This window comes from Antechinus flavipes, chromosome 3 (assembly GCF_016432865.1).
Source record: "Antechinus flavipes isolate AdamAnt ecotype Samford, QLD, Australia chromosome 3, AdamAnt_v2, whole genome shotgun sequence".
NCBI lineage: Eukaryota > Metazoa > Chordata > Mammalia > Dasyuromorphia > Dasyuridae > Antechinus > Antechinus flavipes.
The window spans coordinates 122,248,066-122,269,540 of NC_067400.1; the positions used below are offsets into that span (position 1 = coordinate 122,248,066).

A 21,475-nucleotide genomic window follows, 5' to 3' on the forward strand; every position below is an offset into this window, starting at 1 on the left:
TTTAGAGAGCATATGGCAAAAAAAGTAATTAAAACTGACTGCTGGACATTTTTTCCCATTCATGTGTTACTCAAGAAATTCTCCTTAGATCTGATACATTTTCTTTGCTGGGTTCTTTGTTGTCCCAAGAGATCAGTGTTAAGACAAAATAGGAAACCATCAGACCATTTAAAGTTTACTAGGTGCTACCCTGGACAAAAGGCCTTGCTCAAAGTTTTCCCTACTAGATAGTTTCTACTTACAGAAGTGCAGAAATTTCACATTAACTTTAATTTCTAGAAATCAATCCTTTTCCAACTTGTTTGATAATTTACAGATGATCCCTGGAACTTGGCCAAGTTTCCATAGGCTACAGAGAAGCTTAGCATTTAAAGTCCTCCATATTACAGTTCCAACCTATCTTTTTTTTTTTTTTCCTAGTAAATTTATTTATTTTTAATACAGATTACTTTATGAATCATGTTGGGAGAGGAAAACCAGAGCAAACAAAAAGTTATCAAACTGTGCATACCCTTTGATCCAGCAGTGTTACTACTGGGCTTACATCCCAAAGAGATCATAAATAAGGGAAAGGGATCTGTATGTGCACAAATGTTTGTGGCATCCCTCTTTGTAGTGGCCAGAAACTGGAAACTGAGTGGATGCTCATCAGTTAGAGAATGGCTGAATAAATTGTGGTATATGAAGTATGTAATATTATTGTTTGGTAAGAAATGACAACAGGATGAATACAGAGAGGCCTGGAGAGACTTAGACGAACTGATGCTGAGTGAAACGAGCAAGGCCAGGAGATCATTATATACTTCAACAACAGTACTATCTGATGATCAATTCTGATGGACCTGGCCATCTTCAGCAATGAGATGAACCAAATCAGTTCCAATGGAGCAGTAATGAACTGAACCAGCCATGCCCAGCAAAAGAACTCTGGGAGATGACTAAGAACCATTACATTGAATCCCCAATCCCTATATTTTTGCCTGCCTGCATTTTGGATTCCCTTCACAGGCTAATTGTACAATATTTCAGAGTCCGATTCTTTTTGTACAGCAAAATAATGGTTTGGTCATGTATACTTATTGTGTATCTAATTTATATTTTAATATATTTAACATCTACTGGTCATCCTGCCAACTAGGGGAGGGGGATGGGGGAAAGGAAAGGGAAAATTGGAACAAAAATTTTGGCAATTGCCAATGCTGTAAAATTACCCATACATATAACTTGTAAATAAAAAGCTATTTAAAAAAAAAAAAGAAAAGGAAAAAAAGAAAAGAAAAAAGAAAAATCAGAGCAAAAGGGAAAAACCACGGGAGAGAAAAAAAAAAAAAAGCAGAAAAAAGAAGTGAATATAGCATGTGTTGATTTACATTCAGTCTCTTTAGTTCTTTTTCTGGAATTTTCTGTCCAAAGTCTATTGGGATTGCTTTGGATCACTGAACCACTGAGAAGAACTAAGTCTTTCACAACTGATCATCTCATATTCTTGCTCTTGGTTACTGAGCATAATGTATTCCTGGTTCTGCTTGTTTCACTCAGCATCAGTTCTTGTAAATATTTCCAGGCCTTTCTAAAATCAGCTTGTTCATCATTTTTTATAGAAAAATAATATTTCATTATCTTCATAAACCACAACTTGTTCAGCCATTCAAAAGGAATTCTGACATTTGCTGAGTCCAGAAACTTTTGTTTCACTTTGTGCCTTGAATCCATCACCTTTTTTGTTATGATGTGGGTTACAGGATTCATCATCAATCCTCTGAAATTATGAGTAGTTAGTGCACTAATCAGAATTTTAAGTCTTTATAAGTTTTTTCTTTATAATTTAGTTGTTATTATATAAATTTTTCTCCTGATCTATGTATAAATTAATATTTTCTCAGACTTCTTGCAACCATTACTTTTCTCAATTTTTATGGTGCAATGATATTCCATTATATTAATATATAATTTGTCTGCATTCCCCAATTAAGAGATACTGTTTGCATTTCTTTACTATGCTTTTGCTCCTATAAACATTTGTGTATATGAGTCCTTCTTGATTATTTCCACATGATTCTGCCTCAACTATGGCTATATTCTTCAACTTTCTCCCATTGGAACTACCTAGATTCTGCCCTAAATTCACTGCTAAATGAGTTTTTCCTTTAGGATGCCAAAAAATGTGTCACTTTGCATGCTCCTCTCATTTCCTTCCTAAATAGTTCCTTTTTATGTATAGTTTTCCCCACAAAGAATGTAAGTTCTATATCTTCACTTACTTGAATTTGTATCTCTAGTGCTTAGCTCAGTGACTAAAACAAAGTAAGCATTTGATGAATGCTTTATCATACATTCATTTATTTTCTTTTTTCTTTAAACTCTCTAAAGCCTAGTAATTATATTACAGGATCAAAAGGCATGCATAGTTTGGTGACCTTAGGGACATAATTCCAAATTACTTTCTAAAATGGCTAGACCATTTCATTAGTGTGTTTATTTTCCCATGAACCTTTTTAATAATTGTAATTTCCCATTTCTGTCATTTCAGACAATCTGAGAGATGCGATATGGAATCTGGTATTATTTTAATTTGTATTTCTCTAATGGTTATTGTTTTGATGCATTTTTTCATGAAGTCATTGATATATTAGATTTCTTTCTTTGAAAATTGCTTATTCATATCCTTTGACCAAATATTTATATGATGAGGAATTAGTTTCATAAATTTAAATCAGACTCTTTAATATATTTTTACCAGAAAAAACGGCTACAAAGTTTCCACTTCTTCTTCCCCCAACTATTTTCCTTCTAAACTCAATTGCAGTGGTCTTATTTGTGCAACAAAAAATTAATTTTATGTAATCAAAGTTGTTTACATTGTCCTTATCTTCTTTATGCCACATTTGGTCTACCACACTTCCTCTATCTATGAATTAAGAAAGAGATTTCCTTTGTGACCAAAGATGAACTAGAGACCATTATTGATCACAAAATAGCAAATTTTGATTACATCAAATTAAAAAGTCTTTGTACAAACAAAACTAATGCAAGCAAGATTAGAAGGGAAGCAACAAACTTGGAAAACATCTTCACAGTTAAAGGTTCTGATAAAGGCCTCATTTCCAAAATATATAGAGAATTGACTCTAATTTATAAAAAACCAAGCCATCCTCCAATTGATAAATGGTCAAAGGATATGAACAGACAATTTTCAGATGATGAAATTGAAACTATTACCACTCATATGAAAGAGTATTCCAAATCACTATTGATCAGAGAAATGCAAATTAAGACAACTCTGAGATACCACTACACACCTGTCAGATTGGCTAAGATGACAGGAAAAAATAATGATGAATGTTGGAGGGGATGCGGGAAAACTGGGACACTGATGCATTGTTGGTGGAGTTGTGAACGAATCCAACCATTCTGGAGAGCAATCTGGAATTATGCCCCAAAAGTTATCAAACTGTGCATACCCTTTGATCCTGCAGTGTTACTTCTGGGTTTATATCCCAAAGAGATACTAAAGAAGGGGAAGGGACCCACATATGCCAAAATATTTGTGGCAGCCCTGTTTGTAGTGGCTAGAAACTGGAAAATGAATGGATGCCCATCAATTGGAGAATGGCTGGGTAAATTGTGGTATATGAATGTTATGGAATATTATTGTTCTGTAAGAAATGACCAGCAGGATGAATACAAAGAGGCTTGGAGAGACCTACATGAACTGATGCTAAGTGAAATGAGCAGAACCAGGAGATCATTATATACTTCAACAATGATACTGCATGAGGATGTATTCTGATGGAAGTGGATCTCTTCGACAAAGAGATCTAACTCAGTTTCAATTGATCAAAGATGGACAGAAGCAGATACACCCAAAGAAAGAACACTGGGGAATGAATGTAAACTGTTTGCATTTTTGATTTTCTTCCCGGGTTATTTATACCTTCTGAATCCAATTCTCCCTGTGCAACAAGAGAACTATTCAGTTCTGCACACATATGTTATATATAGGATATACTGCGACATATTTAACATATATAGGACTACTTGCCATCTGGGGAAGGGGTTGGAAGGAGACAGGGGAAAAATCGGAACAGAAGTGAGTGCAAGGGATAATGTTGTAAAAAACTACCCTAGCATGGGTTCTGTCAATAAAAAGTTATTATAATAATAAAAAAAAAAGAAAGAAAGAGATTTCCTTCCTTGCTTCACTAATCGATTTATATATCATCTTTAAAATTTAATCTTAGTATTCATTTGACATTTATATATGGTGTATATAGTGGTCTAAATTTATGTTTCAGTTTTTCCAAGTTCCCCCCGCCCCCAAAACTGAGACTTGACTCTAGTAGCTGAGAACTTTGGTTTATAAAAACAAACAAAAAACCACACAATCAAAAAAGACAGCAAACTATATAATATTCATTTGTTTCTATATATTGTGCAATTGAGTTTCTTTCTTGTATGCTCATATATTCTTCATCTCATGTAGCTCCATAAAAATGGTATAAAACTATTCTTAGGTCCTATGTTTATCTTGTATAACTCCTTCTATGTCCTTGAAGACATTAAGGTTCTGAAAGTACACTTATTTCTCCTCCCAGTATTAGAATGTAAATAAACCATCATCATTATAGTACCTTCCATTTAATCAAATATATTTATTTTTCAGTTTCTACTCATATCTACATTTTTATTTCAAAATTTCAATTCAGTTCTGGTCTTTTCATTAGGAATGCTTATTTCTTATTTCTTATCAAAGCTTTTACTGGATAAGTTACATCTAGCTGTAAAGCCTTTATCTTTGCCTTTTGAAGTACTATAACCCAGATTTTCTCTTTATATTGGCAATAGTTGCCAAAACTTAAAGATCCTTGGAATTGAACTCTTTCTATTTGGTTATTTGTAGATCTTGATCTGGAATTATTGTTCCTGGGAGTTTTCATTTTAGGTTTTCTTTCAGCAGTTGACTGGGGAATTCATTCTAGGTTCACTTCCCCATGGAATTTTAGTAGATTTTGAAAATTTTCATTTATGATTCCTTGAAATATGGTATTCAGGACTTTTTAAAATCATCCATCATTTTCAGATAGTCCAATTATTTCTACATGATACTTCCTTGAGTTGTTTTCCATGTCATTTGTTTTTGATTCCTTATATTTCTATATTTTCTTCTGTTTCCCCCAGCCCTATATACACTGAAGCAAGAAAAGTAATGGACTTGGGAGTCAGGAACATCTGAATATCTCACCTATGACACTTATTAGCTGTGTGATGCTAGGTAAGTCATTTAACTTGTTTCAGAATCAGTTTACTCAACTGTAAAATAAAGATAATAAAAAATTTACTTCACACCGCTGTTTTGAAGACCAAATGAGCCAACATATACACTATACTTTGTATACTATAAAGCACCATATAAATGTTATCATATTCTATTGCTCTATTACATGTTAATATTTCCCATTTCATGGTGTCACTGCTTTCTGTTTGGTCCATTCTAATTTCCGTGGAATTCTATTCCTGGGTAAGGTTTACAACCTACTGGACTCTGTGGGGTTAGAAAATATGAGGGGATAAAAGAAAGAAGTACAAGCTGAGTTCTCTTCCAAGAAAGATCAAGAAATGGCATCAGAACAAACAATGACCAGTAAATCTAACCATAATCTAGAATATATTTTCCAGCCTGAGACAATTCAGTTTGCAGACCTGACTTTAGAACAGGGTGGTACCTATTCTATGTGCTGACCCGAGGACAAGATCCTAGGATCCTGTGTTATTCTGATTGCAGAGCTGAATGTCAGATTCAGCCTACTAGTCGGCAGAAATGTGGGGTATGCTGGCAGCTGTATCTCTGATTCGAGGGCTGGATTATAAATTCTGCTCATGGAGCATGGAATATGACCAGGGCAAGGACCAGACAACTTATACAGCTTAGCTCTTTTAAAGTTATTTATGGTGGCCTTCCAGAGCTCTAACAGGGTGGGCCAGCTACTGCTAGAAGCCATCAAAGGTAAGGTTATAGTTGTATTATCCATTTCCAAAACCATCATTACATACCTGAGTCATATTATTTGGAACTGTGGAAAGTTTACAGCTCCCTGACTTAAACTGCCCTTAACATCTTTGAAGAACATAGCATTCAAGAATCAGAGAAGACAGCAGCAAAATCCCAGATAACAGAAACCCAGGAATGTATACAGTCCTAGTACACCATCTAGAAAAGCCTAGCCAGTAGAAAGTCCTAATTCAGGAAATAAGCTTGGATATTCTGATGATAAAGAGACATTATGGAGATATAAATTCCTATAATACAAACCCAGAAGAAAGGAAAAATATTAAAATATTTACAAGCAAATGGTGAGTAATTGTAGACAGGCTGGAGGAACTTGTGGATATTTCTCTTGGTTTTACTTCTGGTGCATTTTTAGAACTTCACAGAGAATGTGAAGCTCTTCTAGTTCTTAACAGGCCACTCATGCCATTCCCCCACCCCCTTGATGATTTTTAAGATCTGAACTTAAAATTTTGACAACCTATATAATAGGTGCTTAATAAGTATTAATTAGTTTACTTTAATTAAAAATAATTACCTTCATATTAGGAACATGAACCACATCACCATACTGATCCTTTGTTTGAATAGTAATTGTAGTAGGCCAACCACAACGAATATCATCTTTATTGAGAATCAATGATGTTTTCTGAGGATCAGCATAAGAATCTGGTTGAAGCCACCTAAAGTATTAAAATTGTATACATTTAATGACTTAACACTGCAATTTAACTTAGGTATAATAAATATGCAAAAACTGAAACAATGTAAATAATGTAAATAAATTTTAGCCACAATAAGGATTCACAAATCATCCTTTTCTTGTGTACTACCTGAAAAAAAATCCACATCCCAAAATATGGGAATGTAGTTTTTAAAAAGCTTTTTAAAAATAATGATGACAATTATAAAGGTCAAGACACTTTTAAAAAACATGACTACTACACTACAGGGTTGACTCAGACAATCTTAAGATTTGATTTCTTAGACAATTTACAAACACCAAGTTTAACTCTTCCCACTCAGTTTTTAATTATTGGCAGTCTTTTAAGATAGTCAAATAAATGAAATTGCTTTTTTAAAGGTCAATTCTTCTACTTGTAACCTTGATCTCATCCTCTCCCATATCCTTTAAGAGATTATCTCCACAATTAGTTATGCTTTAGTATTAAATCTCTATTTACTAGTTCATTCCTTTTTACCTGCAAGGATGGCCTAATCTCCCTAATCTTAAAAAAAAAAAAAAAAAAAAAACAAAAAAACAAAAAACTAAACAAAAGCTTCACTTGACTCAATGATTCCCTAAAGATATCAATTCTATATTTCCCCTCTCTTTCCCAGCTGAACTACAAGAAAACGTTTTCTGTGCTTAATACATTTCATTCATTTTCCAAGTCATTTCAATTTAGTTTTTCAATTCAACAATTAACTCTAAACTACAATCTCCATAATTAAGGATGATCTCTTAATTGTGACACTCATAGCCTTTTCTCAATGCTCATCCTTCTTCAGTTCTCTGTTACATTTGACACTGTTAATCACTGTTTCCTGGAAAGTATTTTTTACTGCTTCGTCTTAGTTCTATTTACATACTTCTCAGTCTTCCTTTCCATTTCTCCCAATTGTGTGTATCCCAGAATTCCATCCCAAGCCCTCTTATCTTCTTTGTTTATATGTTCTCTCTATCCCAAACACTCTTATCTTCTTTCTTTATATGTTCTCTCTTGGCAATCTTGTCAGCTCATGAGTACTCATAGTATTATCCTGATAAGGAGACTCCCAGATTCACACATTCTGCCCTATTATTTCTCCTGAATTCTAATCCTATATCAACAACAATGTCCTATTGGACATTAAATTGGATGCTTTAAGAGCATGTCAAATTCAATATAACCAAAACAAAATTCATTATCTTTTTCTCTGAATCCATTATCTTTCAGAAGTTCTTTCTTTTTTTATTCTAATTCTTCTAGTCACTCCAAATTTAGAACCTCAGAGTACTCTTTCACCATTTGTTCTCCTACATTCTGCATATGTAATTAGTTCACAAGTCTATCTCTTGCATGTTTCTTCTTATTTTGATTCAAAAGAACACTATTTTATCTCAGGACCCAATCAATCAATCAACAAGCATTTATTAAGTATCTATTATTTCCTAGTTCCAGGGACACAAAGACAAAGAAGAAAATAATCTGTTCACATAGGACCTTACATTCCAATGGGGAAAACAAGCATATATAGAATAAAAAGAGAATTTTTAAAAATTACACAGTAGATAAATACAAGGTAAATAGGGAAAGCTATTAGCAATTGGGAGAATCAGGACAGGCTTCACATAAAAAGGTGGTGCTTAAGCTGCCTTTTCAGGGCAGTAATGAATTCAAGTACAGCCTTAGACACTTAACACTTACTAGCCATGTGATCCTGGACAAGTCACTTAACCCCAATTTTTGCCTTGCCAAAAAAAAAAAAAAAAAAAAAAAAAGAATAATTCTATGATGTGTCAGTAAGGAGGAACTCCATTGAAACATGGGGGCCAGCAAGTACAAAGGCATGAAGACTGGAAATGTAATACCCTGTGTGAAAAATTGAGAGAATGCCAGTTTGGTGTGATTGCTAAATGTGAAAAGGAAAGTAATGTCTGATGAAGTTGGAAAAGTAAGCTGTGTCCAAGTTATGAAGGGCTTAAAAAGTTAAGTAGAGGAGTTTTTATTTTATCATTGGGGAGCAATAAGGAAACAATGAGTCACATGGTCAAATCTGTACTTAAGGACAATTGTAGGGGCTAATTGTAGAATGGACTGAAGAGGAGACAGACTGATATCGGGGAGATTAATGCAATAGCTTAGATGAGTTGTGAGTGGAAAGAGGAGTCAAATGGAAGAAATTCTATGGGGGCTGAAACAGCAAGATTTGGTGACTCATTTGATAAATGAAGGAGGAAAAATAAAGCCTCCTAATTGATCTTTCATCCTCAAATCTCTCCCTTTTCTAATTCATCCATCACACAGCTGCTGAAAGTGATATTCCTAAAGTAGAGGGTAAGCCCTATCATTCCTCTTCTGCTCAAGGACTTTTGGGGGCATCTTTGAAGAATTAAGGTAGTACAAAAAAGAAAAAATGAAAAAACAAACAAACAAACAAAACCTTTTTAAAAAACTAAGTCTCTTCAGGAGAGGGACCATTTCATTAATCCAAGTGTTTAGCACAGTACCTAGAGTACGGAATGCATTTAATCAATGTTTGTTGAATTATGGTCAATAATGGTTTATTAATTACTAAATCTGAAAATCTTTTCATAGTCCTTATCTTTCCTGAACTCTTTGTAGTTTTTGACACTGTTATTCAGTGTATCCTTTTGTATGTTTGCTCCTCTGTTGCTTTTGTTACACAGATCTCTTTTTTTTTCCTATGGTACTTGTAATGTTCCATATGGGTTTCCTTTATTTGATCATCAACCATAATCCCTTGCTTAAATGTGGGGCTCCCCTAAAAAGCTTTCCTAGATCCTCTTCTTTTTCAACTTTTTATCAAAATCCCAACAAGGGTTTATTTTTATTTTTTTTAATACAGACGATTCCCAAAGCTATATATCCAGCTCAAATATTTATGCTAAGCTTCAACTATCTCAAGCTTTATGTATCAAGGATAGAATTAATTTTGTACCTTTCTCTTTCCCCCTGCTACAAAGCTATGCCCCTGCAGGCCACACTATGAAGCTACACCTATTTTAAACTTTCCTATTTCTATCGAGGACAACATCATGCTTCCAGTTACTTGGGTTTACAACTTCAATCATAATTCTCTCTTTATTACCCTTAACCACCCTTATGTTGTTGATTCTACTTCCACAATGTCTTTTATACTATTTTTCTTATTTATAATAACAACAATAATTACAATAGTCAGAATACATATTGCATTTTAATTTTTGTAAAGCTCTTTACATACATTTTATCTCATTTGATGAGTGAACTCTTCTTTGCACTCAAGTCCACAATCCTGATTAAGGTTCTAGATGATTAAAATTGCTTCCAAATGGTCTTCATCTTTTCACTCCCTTTTCTAATCTAGCTTTCCCATAACTTCCAAAAACAAAATTCTGTTTATGGTCTCTCTTTTTATACCTTAAGTTGCTCTATTGCTTCTGGGGATAAAATACAAGTTTAGCAGTGAAAACCCTTCATAACTATGCTCCAATCTGTATTTTCAATCATTTTATACTTTGTCTCTTGATGTTTTCTATATTCCACCCAAACTCACGCACTTTTCCTACCAATACATCTCCTATGTCTGTTCCTTTCCACAAAATTTTTGAAATGTACTTTCTTATCTTCACAATAACATTTAACTTCCTTCAGGGCTAACTTCGGGTATTATACCTCTTATAGGAAGCCTTTCTTGATCAATTACCATGTACTAATCTCTTAAAAAGTTATAACTTTTTTCTTTAATCACATCTTGAATGTTAGATAAATAAGAACCAAGACTGCACATTGTATGTATTTAATGTTTGCTAAATGGTGATTTTAAAAAATAGGCATTGGAATCTTCTCAGAACTCAAAAAGGTCCAGGAAAATTGATTGTGAAGTACATATAGTGTTGACAATGTCTCTTTTCCTTCAAATCTGATTTATTTTCGTGGGAAGCCCCTACTTATTTTTACTTAAGAATAATCTCATTAATTTCACTGGACTCAGTACAGAAGCAAATTTAATTTTTATCTCTTTTTTTAAATAAAAAAGCAAAACCATAAGCAAAAATATATTTTTTGCTTGTCCCTTTGAAAAATAGTAAATCAAAGTCTCATGATACTTGACACATTTGTCACATTTCTTAAAATAAAAATTTTAAAAGTTTTTGTGCTTCAGAATAATTACTTATTTACAGAAGCATGCTATAGTGAATAGCACTTAGATTTGGACATAACTGGTTTAAAATTTTGCCTCTAAGGACCATAATTAGTCAATAAACCTCTCAGGGCCCAGATAAATCTCAGAGACTTTAAATTAGAGATGAATTGGAGTTGGGAATGGAGAATGGGGAGAGATAATGTTATACATTCTGCATTTATTCATAAAGTCCAAAACATTTTAAATTGGTTATTTTATGCTATGACAAAATATAATTTTCATATTATAGTGTTTTCAGGGTTAAAAAGTGAAACAAGCCAAAAAAAAATTAGATCACAAAACACATTACCTTGCAAGTCGTCCCCCACTTGATCCTGGAACACAGGCAATGAAATCTTCCAAAAATGACTGTTCATTGCTTTGAATCTGAAGTGGCAAGCTTCCTTCAAGTGCTTCCAGTATAGTTGGTGAATGAGAAAGGGCTAAACCTTTTCCAAGAATACCTGAATGAGTTTTGCACACCTATTTGGCAAAAGAGAAAACTGACACATCAGCTCATAGAAAGATTGTTACACAGAATACATTCACAAAAGGGATTCTTTAAAACAAACTTGCTATGTTATTAAAAAGTTTGATACAAAGGGTTCCTCTGAAAACTCAGGTAAGTTTATACTGGCACGTGTGCATAAATATTTAGCATTTAAAATACTACTTATATTTTGAAAGAAACAAAAACAAAAAACAACACTTGTAAATTACTCCTTAGGAAAAACATACATTTAATGCTGAATATTTTGCTCCTTTTCATTCAGTATAAAGTATAATTCAGCAAAAAATTTGGTCAAATATTCTATTTCTAAGTCCTCTCCACAGTCTGGCACCATTCTACATTCTCCTTTCCCATACATTCCACTTAATTTGTACCACTACTTATGTATGTCCAGAATAGAGGTGTGATAACCAAGTTCTATGTTTTATTCAAACTGTGCTCTATCTCCCTTTATATAAGTTATATTTGGATAATTTCTCCTTGAAGTCTTCCTGTCGACAGCATAGTCAATATAGACTCCTTCTCCCCTATAAACCTTGGTCATAGAGGATTATGCGTTTCTTTTAAGCACTTAAAGATTTTGTATTTATATATATGTATGTTATATACATATATGTGTATGTGTGTATATATTTTTCTACTAAACTGTAAACTCCTTAGAGAAGACTATGTATAATGTCCCTAAAACATAAAAGACAAACATCTTAGTTTGGCATATGATAATTCTATATAATCTGACTTGAACTTATTTTTTTCAACTTTACTTTGTTTTGTTCCTTCTTTACATAGTCATTGATCTAGTCAAAATAAACTACAAGCTATTATGTGAGAATATCTTGTATTTTATATTTACTCACAAAAGCTATCTTTCCCATGCTTCAAATAGATTCTCTTTTCATTTCTACTTGCTAAAATTTTTCTCTTTCTTGGGTCACCAAAGACTTCATACATTATATGTGTCTACATACTATAGATTTGTTAAAGTTGAATTCAATATTTACAAGAATTGTACGTGTTTAATCTATATTGGATTGCTTGCTGTCTATGGGAGAGGGTAGGGGGAAGGAGAAAAAGTTGAAACACAAGGTTTTGCAAAGGTGAATGTTGAAAACTGTCTGCATGTATTTGATAAAATAAAAAGCTATTAAAAGTGAAAAAAGTGAAGTTGAACTCATTTATTATCACATTTACCTTACAGTACTATTTTAAAATTTATAGTAGTGAATATGCTATACAATTTTATCATTCCTATGTAACAGGCCAGAAAATTGAGGGGGCATTTTGTGACTTCTGGTGAGACTTGAGGGAGCAACCAAAGCAGTAATTATTTAATACTTAAGCAAGAAAGTTCAGTGAATAGAATGCTGCCCTTGGAGTTTAGATCTACTCTGGACACATTAAATTTGTTACCCTACATGAATCATTTAATTTCTTTTAACCTCACATCCCTTATATGTAAAATGGGGATTAAAATGGCTATTTCATTCAGAAAGAGTCAAGAGAGATAATACACATAAAGTGCTTTGCAAACCTTCAGGTGCTATTTAAATGCTAGGTATTATTATTATTGTTAATATCATTATCTGAATTATATGTAGTTTTCTAAATCATAATATTCCCTCTAATAATAAATGATGGCATACTTCTCTTGTTCCTTAAGGTAAAAGTACCAGTAGCTAGAATGAACAGAAGTATATGTTAAATCTTTCTTGACAATTCAGAGCATATTTAGCTCAAGCTACTTATAGGAAAAGAAAGTTATTATTATGCATGTTTTTAATCTAGAGATAGGTGACCCTTTTGTTAGTGTATTTCTCTGATAAGAAACTGAGTAGAGAGGCTCAAAGATAGCCAAATTCTGATCACTAGGAAAGGGTAGTAATATATTGGTCTCTTAGAAAGATAAAACCCAAATGAATGAACTATTAATAAAATAAAATAACTTTCTATGAAGTATTTATTTAAATCCAAACTGATAATAATGGGAATATGAATATTACAATAAAATTAGTGATCAAATTCAGTTTGGATTCATGGATTACTTACAATGTAAAATTACGTACCTTGTAAATATACTTACAATGTACAAAGTAAACTGTATTTCACAACATAAAGTATAATGTATTTACCTGCAGAGCAGCCTCTTCAAGAATTTCAAGATCTTCCTCCAATTCATTACCTGCTGTACAAATTAAATGTTTCACTGAAAAAGTTAAACTTTTTTGGCACTGAATTTTATAAAATTCTGCATTTAAATTCCAATGCCTAAGGAATATCCCCCCTTCATTATTTTGTATAGAATAAGATAAAATTCGCAACATGTATTTTAATATAAAAATATATGTTATATTTATAGGAATCCTCTTTTAATCTACTATTTTCACCCTTTTATTAAAACAGAAAGGAATTATGCTACTTTAGTTTAATGGAACTTTAGTTAACTTGAGCACCCTTGATTATTTCTGAGATCCTCATACCAAGAATTATAATTACTTAGCATCAGACACCAAGTCAATGGCAAAGAAAACTATAATGAAGATCTAATATTTACTTTGTAGCCACTTAAAAGACATTTAAAACTACAGTGAGAGAGGGAACTGATGAGGAAAATATTTAGTAAGTGTTTTAAATGTACGTTTTGCATTCAAGCAATTAGAACTCTCTTCCCCTAATTAACCAATAGGCATGCATTTATAGTTTAGGAATGTAGTGGCGTGAGAAAGGACAGAGGTGAATGCAAAAGAGGGATTCTTGATTACAAGCATACTAGGCTTTATCTTTACTCCATCTTGCCTGGAGGTCTTAAATAAGCATCTTAATTAGATATGGGGCACTTCTGACTGCAAGGGTGGTGATTCAAAGTTATAAGACAAGTGACTGGAAAGAAGAGATTATGAGGAGGAAGTACAGTGATTTTCATCTATATGCATGCATATGTGTGTGTGTGTGTGTGTGTGTGTGTGTGTGTGTGTGTGAGAGAGAGAGAGAGACAGACACAGAGAGACAGAGAGAAAAATACTTTTAGTATTAGATGAATAGATAGTGCAAAGTAAGAGAATACCTGAATATAGTATTACTTACCAATAGGAAGCGCTAGATCCTTTTTCATTAAAGCTGCTGCACAAACTCCACCAAGATTAGCTAATTCTTTTTCCAACTGAATAATTCCCTGTAAAATTACAAATTGAATTCTCGTTTAAAAGTTTGTGTTTGATGTCAGTACTTAGGTTAGTAAAATGTATTTCTATAAAATCAAAATTGGCAAGAAGTAGGTTCTCAAAAAACATACTTTGAATAACCTCAGGAAAATTGTGTTAACTCACTTTTGAATTAATATGTTAGAAAAATAATTCATCTTGAATGGCAGGTTAATATAAATGCTAAGGACATCAAACATGTTTTTAATCTATAGAACTTGATTCTTGAGAAACTTTTTCTTTTTTCTCTTAAAACAGTTTATTTTATGTTTTATTTTGCTAAATTAAATTTTAAACATTTAAAAGAAATATAGGTGAGGCCCCATAACAAACCAAAAAATTATCAACCCACAGGGAATAACTAAGTGAATTAACTGGAGAAATGACAATTTCCTGCATATATTTAACATTCCCTTTCTGTTACAATTGTAAGACATTTTGGAGGGGAAAAGGGGAAAGAATACAGGCTACTAAATATCTGAGCTGAGATTCAAGTCCAATTTCTCCCCTCCTTTTCCCCATCCTTTTAAGCAGCACACGAGTATAAGAAAAAGAAATCACATCTATGTTGTTAGTTTTTGGGGGTATTTGTCTTTTTCAAAAAGCTCTGTATCCCTCTTTTCTTGGCATATTGGGCAGAAACTGAGATCAGGATCAGGTATAATTTGATGAATATGATGATAACATTTTTAAAAATTCAAAATTGAAATTGTACAATGCATCTATTAGTCAAGCTAATTTGGGGAGTGAGGAACTAGAAGAAGCAGGGATGTTTCAATCAATTCACTTATTAGTGCCTTTTTTACTTACTTACTTTTGAATTATTTATTTAGGTTATATATTGATAGCTGTATGTACAAGATTTGTGAGAAAAATCCAAGAAGAGCATAAAAATTTATAAAAATTACATCTTAAGAAACCACAGAGATTTTTGCTTAATTTAAGATAAAGATGAGCTGGCAAATGTTTAACAACCAGTTCTCCTCCCTCCTCCCATGAACTTTTAAGTTTAAATGGCATTATTAATATATTCTTCATCACTTTCTTAAGTCCAGACCACTAACAAAATAATAAATCAACTCTGATTTGTAATATGCCAATTTCCAATGCATAAAAACTCACACTGAAAATTTAAAAATCAGATCTTGCAAGATGGTTTGAGATGATTCTACCATAAGCCATAAGCAAACAAATTTCAGTTTTTCCATTTATCAAGAATGTTCAAAGAACCTAACATATAAACATATAATGTATTCCATCTAGTGTGTGTGTGTGTGTGTGTGTATTTAAAGTACAAATAATAGTTTTAAAAATGAATTTAAACTTTGAGCAAAATGTATAATTGATATTTAGAAACCAAATACTGCCAATCAAAAAAAGCTTAGCTTAACATAATTAGGAAAAGATTCACTCTCACCTCATCAGAACCAGGACTAAATTCATATCCAATTGCAAAACATTTGAAACCGTAAAACGAAGCTTTGTCATCTTTCACATAATCTGAGGCAGTCTCTAATGAAAAAAGGGCTTCATTTCCTAAGAAAATAAAAATCTTGAAATGAAACTATTCCTTTAGTTATTTTTCCTTTTATAAACGAGATGAAACCCACCTCTAACTTGTAGGTGGGTGGAGTCAAACAGAACAGGACACTCAAAAATCAAACAGTTTAATTTCAAAGTAAAGGAAATAGCTTGCAAGCAAGAACACATGTGCCAGAACCCTGGCCTGGCGAGTGGAGACCCTCTTTAGAGTAGCCAAATCTCAATACTTAAAGCAAGCCCGGGTAGTGAACTGCAGCCCTGACTATCAAGGGTAAAAGCAACAATGTGACAAGTTTGAATCATGACTTGAATATGAATATAGTAGGTACTTGTCCAAGCTCAGAAAACACCTGGTATTGGTCTAAACAGCACAATAATTATATGAAACAATTCTGGGATTTTGCTGTGGCAGAGCTTCTACTGTGGCAGAAAGTGAGTGCAAAAAATTGTTGTTATGCTCAAACTTAGGACACAGCTTGTTTGCTGGGTCTTAGCTTTTCCAGAACTTGATACTTTTAAAGAGATCCAAATAAGGAGAAATGAATAATAAAAACATAAATGACATAAGGAATATCATCTTATATTTATTTGAGGAATCAACTTCAACAATGATAATTTCTCAGCATTATTTAATGCTGAACAAATTTCCCTATTTTTGAATTACAACTGTTATCTTTCAATTATTTATTTATAAGCTATCCACACAACTCAGGGCTACTTTATTTCCTACTCAGAATGTTTTTATATTGGTTTTGTTCCTTAATAGTTGTTCTTTAGTTCAGTTTGTCTACATTATGTTACTAAATGCATTTTCTCTATCTTTTGTGTTAATGGAAAGGACTATATGATTTTGTAATTACTGTAGCATTAACCTGTGCTATTACTCTCATATTATTTTGGATGTTTTGGAGTTGTTAGTGTTTAAAAAGCTATGATTTAAGTACTAAAAGAGAAAACTGATTAAGATCACAAAACTGATTATAGAGCACTATATCTAAAATCACTTGGAGTTTAGTTTAATCTTCTAATTTTAAGAGATTAATGTTGCAATGTAACACTTGGCAAAGCAAAGATTTGAAACTAAGTCTCCTGACTCCAAATTCGATGTTCATTCTACAATAGTCCATATTCAGAAAGGTTCATTTGGCATCAGTGATGGCAAGTCACAACCCATACTACAGATTCTTAAAGCTTAATTTTTATAACATTAATATTTAAGAAAAAAAATGACCAAAAAGCCTTTATAGGATTTATATAATCCCAAAGGATACAAGAGGAAGCAAACAGTTGGTAAATGACTGACTAAAACTTCTTGATTGAATATAAAATTATTAAGTACCTATGTACCATATGATTCTAGCTTCTAAGGATACAAATACAACAAAAGAAATAATTCCTACTTGCAAGTAATTTATACTTGAATCAAGATTACAAGTAAATTAATAAGGATATACAGAATAAATATAAGGAGGATAAAAATAAACTTCAGATAGAAGCTGGTGCTTGGGCTGCCTCTTGAAGAGAGAATTCAGGGAAGGGATGTAAGGAAAAATTACAATCCAGGTCAGCGGATGGGTGTGGGGTGAGAAGGTGACCAGTGCAAAGGCATGGAAATGGGAAATGCATTAAGAGAAAGCCATTTTGTTTGGATTATAGAGTGTGGGGAAAGTAATAGTCAGTGAAGCTACAAACATAGACTGTGCTCAGATCATGAAAGGTTTTAAAAATGCAAAGGACAAGTTTATATTTTATCCTATAGGTAAAAAGGAGCCATTGGAATGTACTGAGGGAGGGGGATGGTGCTAGCACATGACTGGGGAAGAAAATAAGAAAGAGGAGGAGGATGAGAGGGAAAAAACAAAGAGAGGAAGGAGAAATACATGGGAAAGGTGAAAGGGTGAAAGAAGTAAAAAGAGGATAGAGGAGGAGGGGAAGGAGGCCAGGAGGGAAAAGAGAGAGGGAGACAGAGACATAGGGAGGGAAAGAGAAAGAGTGAAGAAGTCAGGTAGGAAATGAAATAGGTTTAAAACTCACAGAAGTCCCTGAAGCCCACAACGAAATTAGTATCTAGAAATGACTAGTAAATGGTGTCAAATGCAGAAGATAAGTCAAGAATATCTGGCGATTAAGAAATCTGCATTAATGTTGGGGAGAGCAGTTTCAATTGAGTGATGAGGTTGAAAAACAGAATGCAAATGGTGGTCAGGAGAAAAGTTAGCAGCAGAGAATATAGATAGCTTTTTCTAGCAGTTTGGCTGAGAAAGAAAAAATAGATATTGAATGATAACTTGATGGGTTAATTTAAAAGTCTGAGATAAATAGGGAAAGATTAAAGATGAAACCTTTTGGAAAAGATAGGAAGAGATGTTATCAAGAGTACACAAGGATAAAGGTTGACTTGGCCAAGGAATAAAGATTCAGTTTATTTTTTTCTATAATCTGGTTTTACTATGCCTATTCAAATTTATAACTCTTTATATCCCAACATAAGCAAGTTACTCTTGTCCCTAGAATACACTGTTCATTCTATTTTCAAATTTTTTTTTCACATCTCTTCTTGATATGGTCTCTTTTCTCATCTGTTTTTGTCTCAAAGTACAGTGAACAATACTCAATGTAACTATCAGTAAGTAAAGTACACAAAAAAACTTACCTGGCAAGACTAAAACCATAGTTGGCCATCCAGAAGACCCTGAAAATTTCTTTAATTCTATCCATGAATTGAGGTTTTCATGAACAGAATTCACCTTTGGTCCAAATCCAGAGTTCTGAACAGTTCTAATAGGAATCAACAAACGGAGAACATCTTCTGATTGTGCAGTACCACATTGAGGATCAAACTCAATTGTCATCCATCTTACACAATCTGGAAAAGTCACCTAAAGTCAATTACAGAAATTATCTTTTAAATCTATGGAAAATCGAAGAGTTTGTATCTATATAAGTGATAGGAAGATTAAATAAAATAAAATGGACGATTTTGATAAATAAAATGTAAGTGCACAAACAAGTCTAATGTGGCTAAAATGAAAATGGAAAAGAGGTAATGGAGGGATATTTGCAGTAAGTTTCTCTAATAAAGAGAAAATATGTAAGACATAAGGAAACGTGTAAAACCTTTAAGGAATGGATTATTCCTTATTTTAAGATTAAGATTTATAATCTAAACACTCCCTTGGCTAATAGATAAGTGGTCAAAAGATACAAATAGATGGTTTTAATTTATTTTTAAGTTTTTAATAACTTATTTTCTAAATACATGCATAGTTTTCAATATTCACCCTTGCAAAACCTTGAGTTCCAAATTTTTTCTCTCTCCTTTTCCCCCGCCTTTCTAAAATCATCCTGCTGATCATTTCTTATAGAACAATAATATTCCATAACATTTAAATATCACAATTTATTTAGCCATTCTCCAACTGATAAACATCCATTCACTTTCCAGTTCTTTGCCACTACAAAACAGGCTACTACAAACATTCTTTGCACATGTGGTCCTTTTCCCTCTTTTATGATGACTTTGGGATAGAAGCCGAGTAAAGACACTGCTGGATTAAAGGATATGCATAAGTTTGATAGCCATTTGGGCATATTTCCATATTGCTCTCCAGAATGGCTGGATCAGTTTACAATTCCACCAACAATGTATTAATGTCCCAGTTTTCCCACATTTCCTCCAACATTTATCATTATTTTTTCCTGTTTTCTTTGCCAATCTGACAGGTGTGTAATGGTACCTCAGACTTGTCTTAATTTGCATTTCTCTGATCAATAGTGATTTATAGCATTTTTTTTATCTGAAAATTGTCTGTTTATATCCTTTGACCATTTATCATTTTATCAATTAGAGAATGAATTGTATTCTTATAAATTTGAGTTAATTCTGTATATATTTTAGAAATAAAGCTTTTATCAGAACCACTGGATGTAAAATTTCCCCCTCCTCCCAGTTTTCTACTTCCATTCTAATCTTGGCTGCATTGGTTTTGTTTGTACAAAACCTTTTTAACTTAATATAATCAAAATTATCTATTTTGCGTTTCATAATGCATTCTAGTTTTACTTTGGCTATAGACTTCTTGAATAGGAAGTTTTTAAAGGAAGAATTCCAAACTATCAACAAATATGAAAAAAAAAATCTAAACATTAAATCAATAATAATTAGAAAAATGCAAATTAAAGCCACTATTAGGTTCTACTTTACACTCATCAAAATGGTCACAACAATAAAAGAGAAAAATGACAAAGATTGGAGAGGCTATAGAAAAACAGTTAAATTAGGTCCCACAGTGGTGGAGCTGTAAAATGATCCAAAATGGATGATAAGAAATTTGGAACTATGTTGAATAGTTACTAAAGTACACATATCCTTTGACTCAGCAATGCAAATATTAGGTCTATATCCCAAAGAAATTTTAAAAAAAGGAAAAATATCTATGATCTATAAAAATATTTATTATGGCTCTTTTCATGGTAATCAAAAGTTGGAGATTAGAAAGAATGATCTCCTATGAGAGATTGGCTAACAAAACTGTGGTATACAAATATGAATATGAAATATTATTATGCCATAAAAATAGTAAAATGTAACATTTTAAAGAAAACCAGGAAGACTTCTCTTCTGCTGAGTTTGGTAAAGTGAGTAGAATCAGGAAAACAATATAAATGGTAATTTTATTGAGAAAAACATTTTTGAAAAACATCAGAACATTGATAAATTAATGATAAAACATGTTTCTCACCTCCTGCAAAAGAGGTGCTGAACTTAAAATTTGGAAAAAGAAATACATTTTCAGATATAATTAATGTAGAAAAATTTGGTTTTTCCAAACTACATTTATACATATTAAGGGTTTCATTTGTTTTTTTGTTTTTGTTTTTTAATTTGCTCATGTGAGAGGTTGAAGAGAGAGTAATCACAGAGTAAAATTAAAAATAATAATTTAAAAAAAACACAAAGGCAATCATGACCAGGAAAAAATACAAACTTACTAGAATTATTCAAATTTTGCTTTTTATCCACTTTTGATAGAATGAACCTGAATAAAGCTTCATTTTTTAAAAAAAGATACCTAATAATGATTTAAAAACAAGAAATTTTTAAAAACTTAAAAATTAGTAGAAATCAAATTCCTAGTTTTTAATTGGAGTCATGAGTAATCCACTCTAATGAACATACCTTAATGAATAATATACTTATTAATAAGATTATCAAGTATTCATTCATATTTGGATCTGTGATTTCATTGATGTGAGTATCCTCTCAAAGATGTAAAATGTAATCCA

The 21,475-nt window shown here is 32.4% G+C and overlaps 1 protein-coding gene across 1 annotated transcript in view; it reads right to left on the bottom strand.

Annotated features, from left to right (window-relative positions):
* MYCBP2 (MYC binding protein 2) overlaps positions 1-21,475 on the bottom strand; it is a 318,733-nt gene that overhangs the window by 123,424 nt on the left and 173,834 nt on the right. Inside the window, exons 41-46 of the mRNA XM_051983950.1 lie at positions 18,843-19,068; positions 16,065-16,183; positions 14,532-14,619; positions 13,580-13,629; positions 11,250-11,422; positions 6,585-6,729 (exon numbers count right to left, since the gene is read on the bottom strand). Coding sequence (XP_051839910.1) covers positions 6,585-6,729; positions 11,250-11,422; positions 13,580-13,629; positions 14,532-14,619; positions 16,065-16,183; positions 18,843-19,068 — 801 coding nt within the window. The remainder of the gene's footprint in view (positions 1-6,584; positions 6,730-11,249; positions 11,423-13,579; positions 13,630-14,531; positions 14,620-16,064; positions 16,184-18,842; positions 19,069-21,475) is intronic.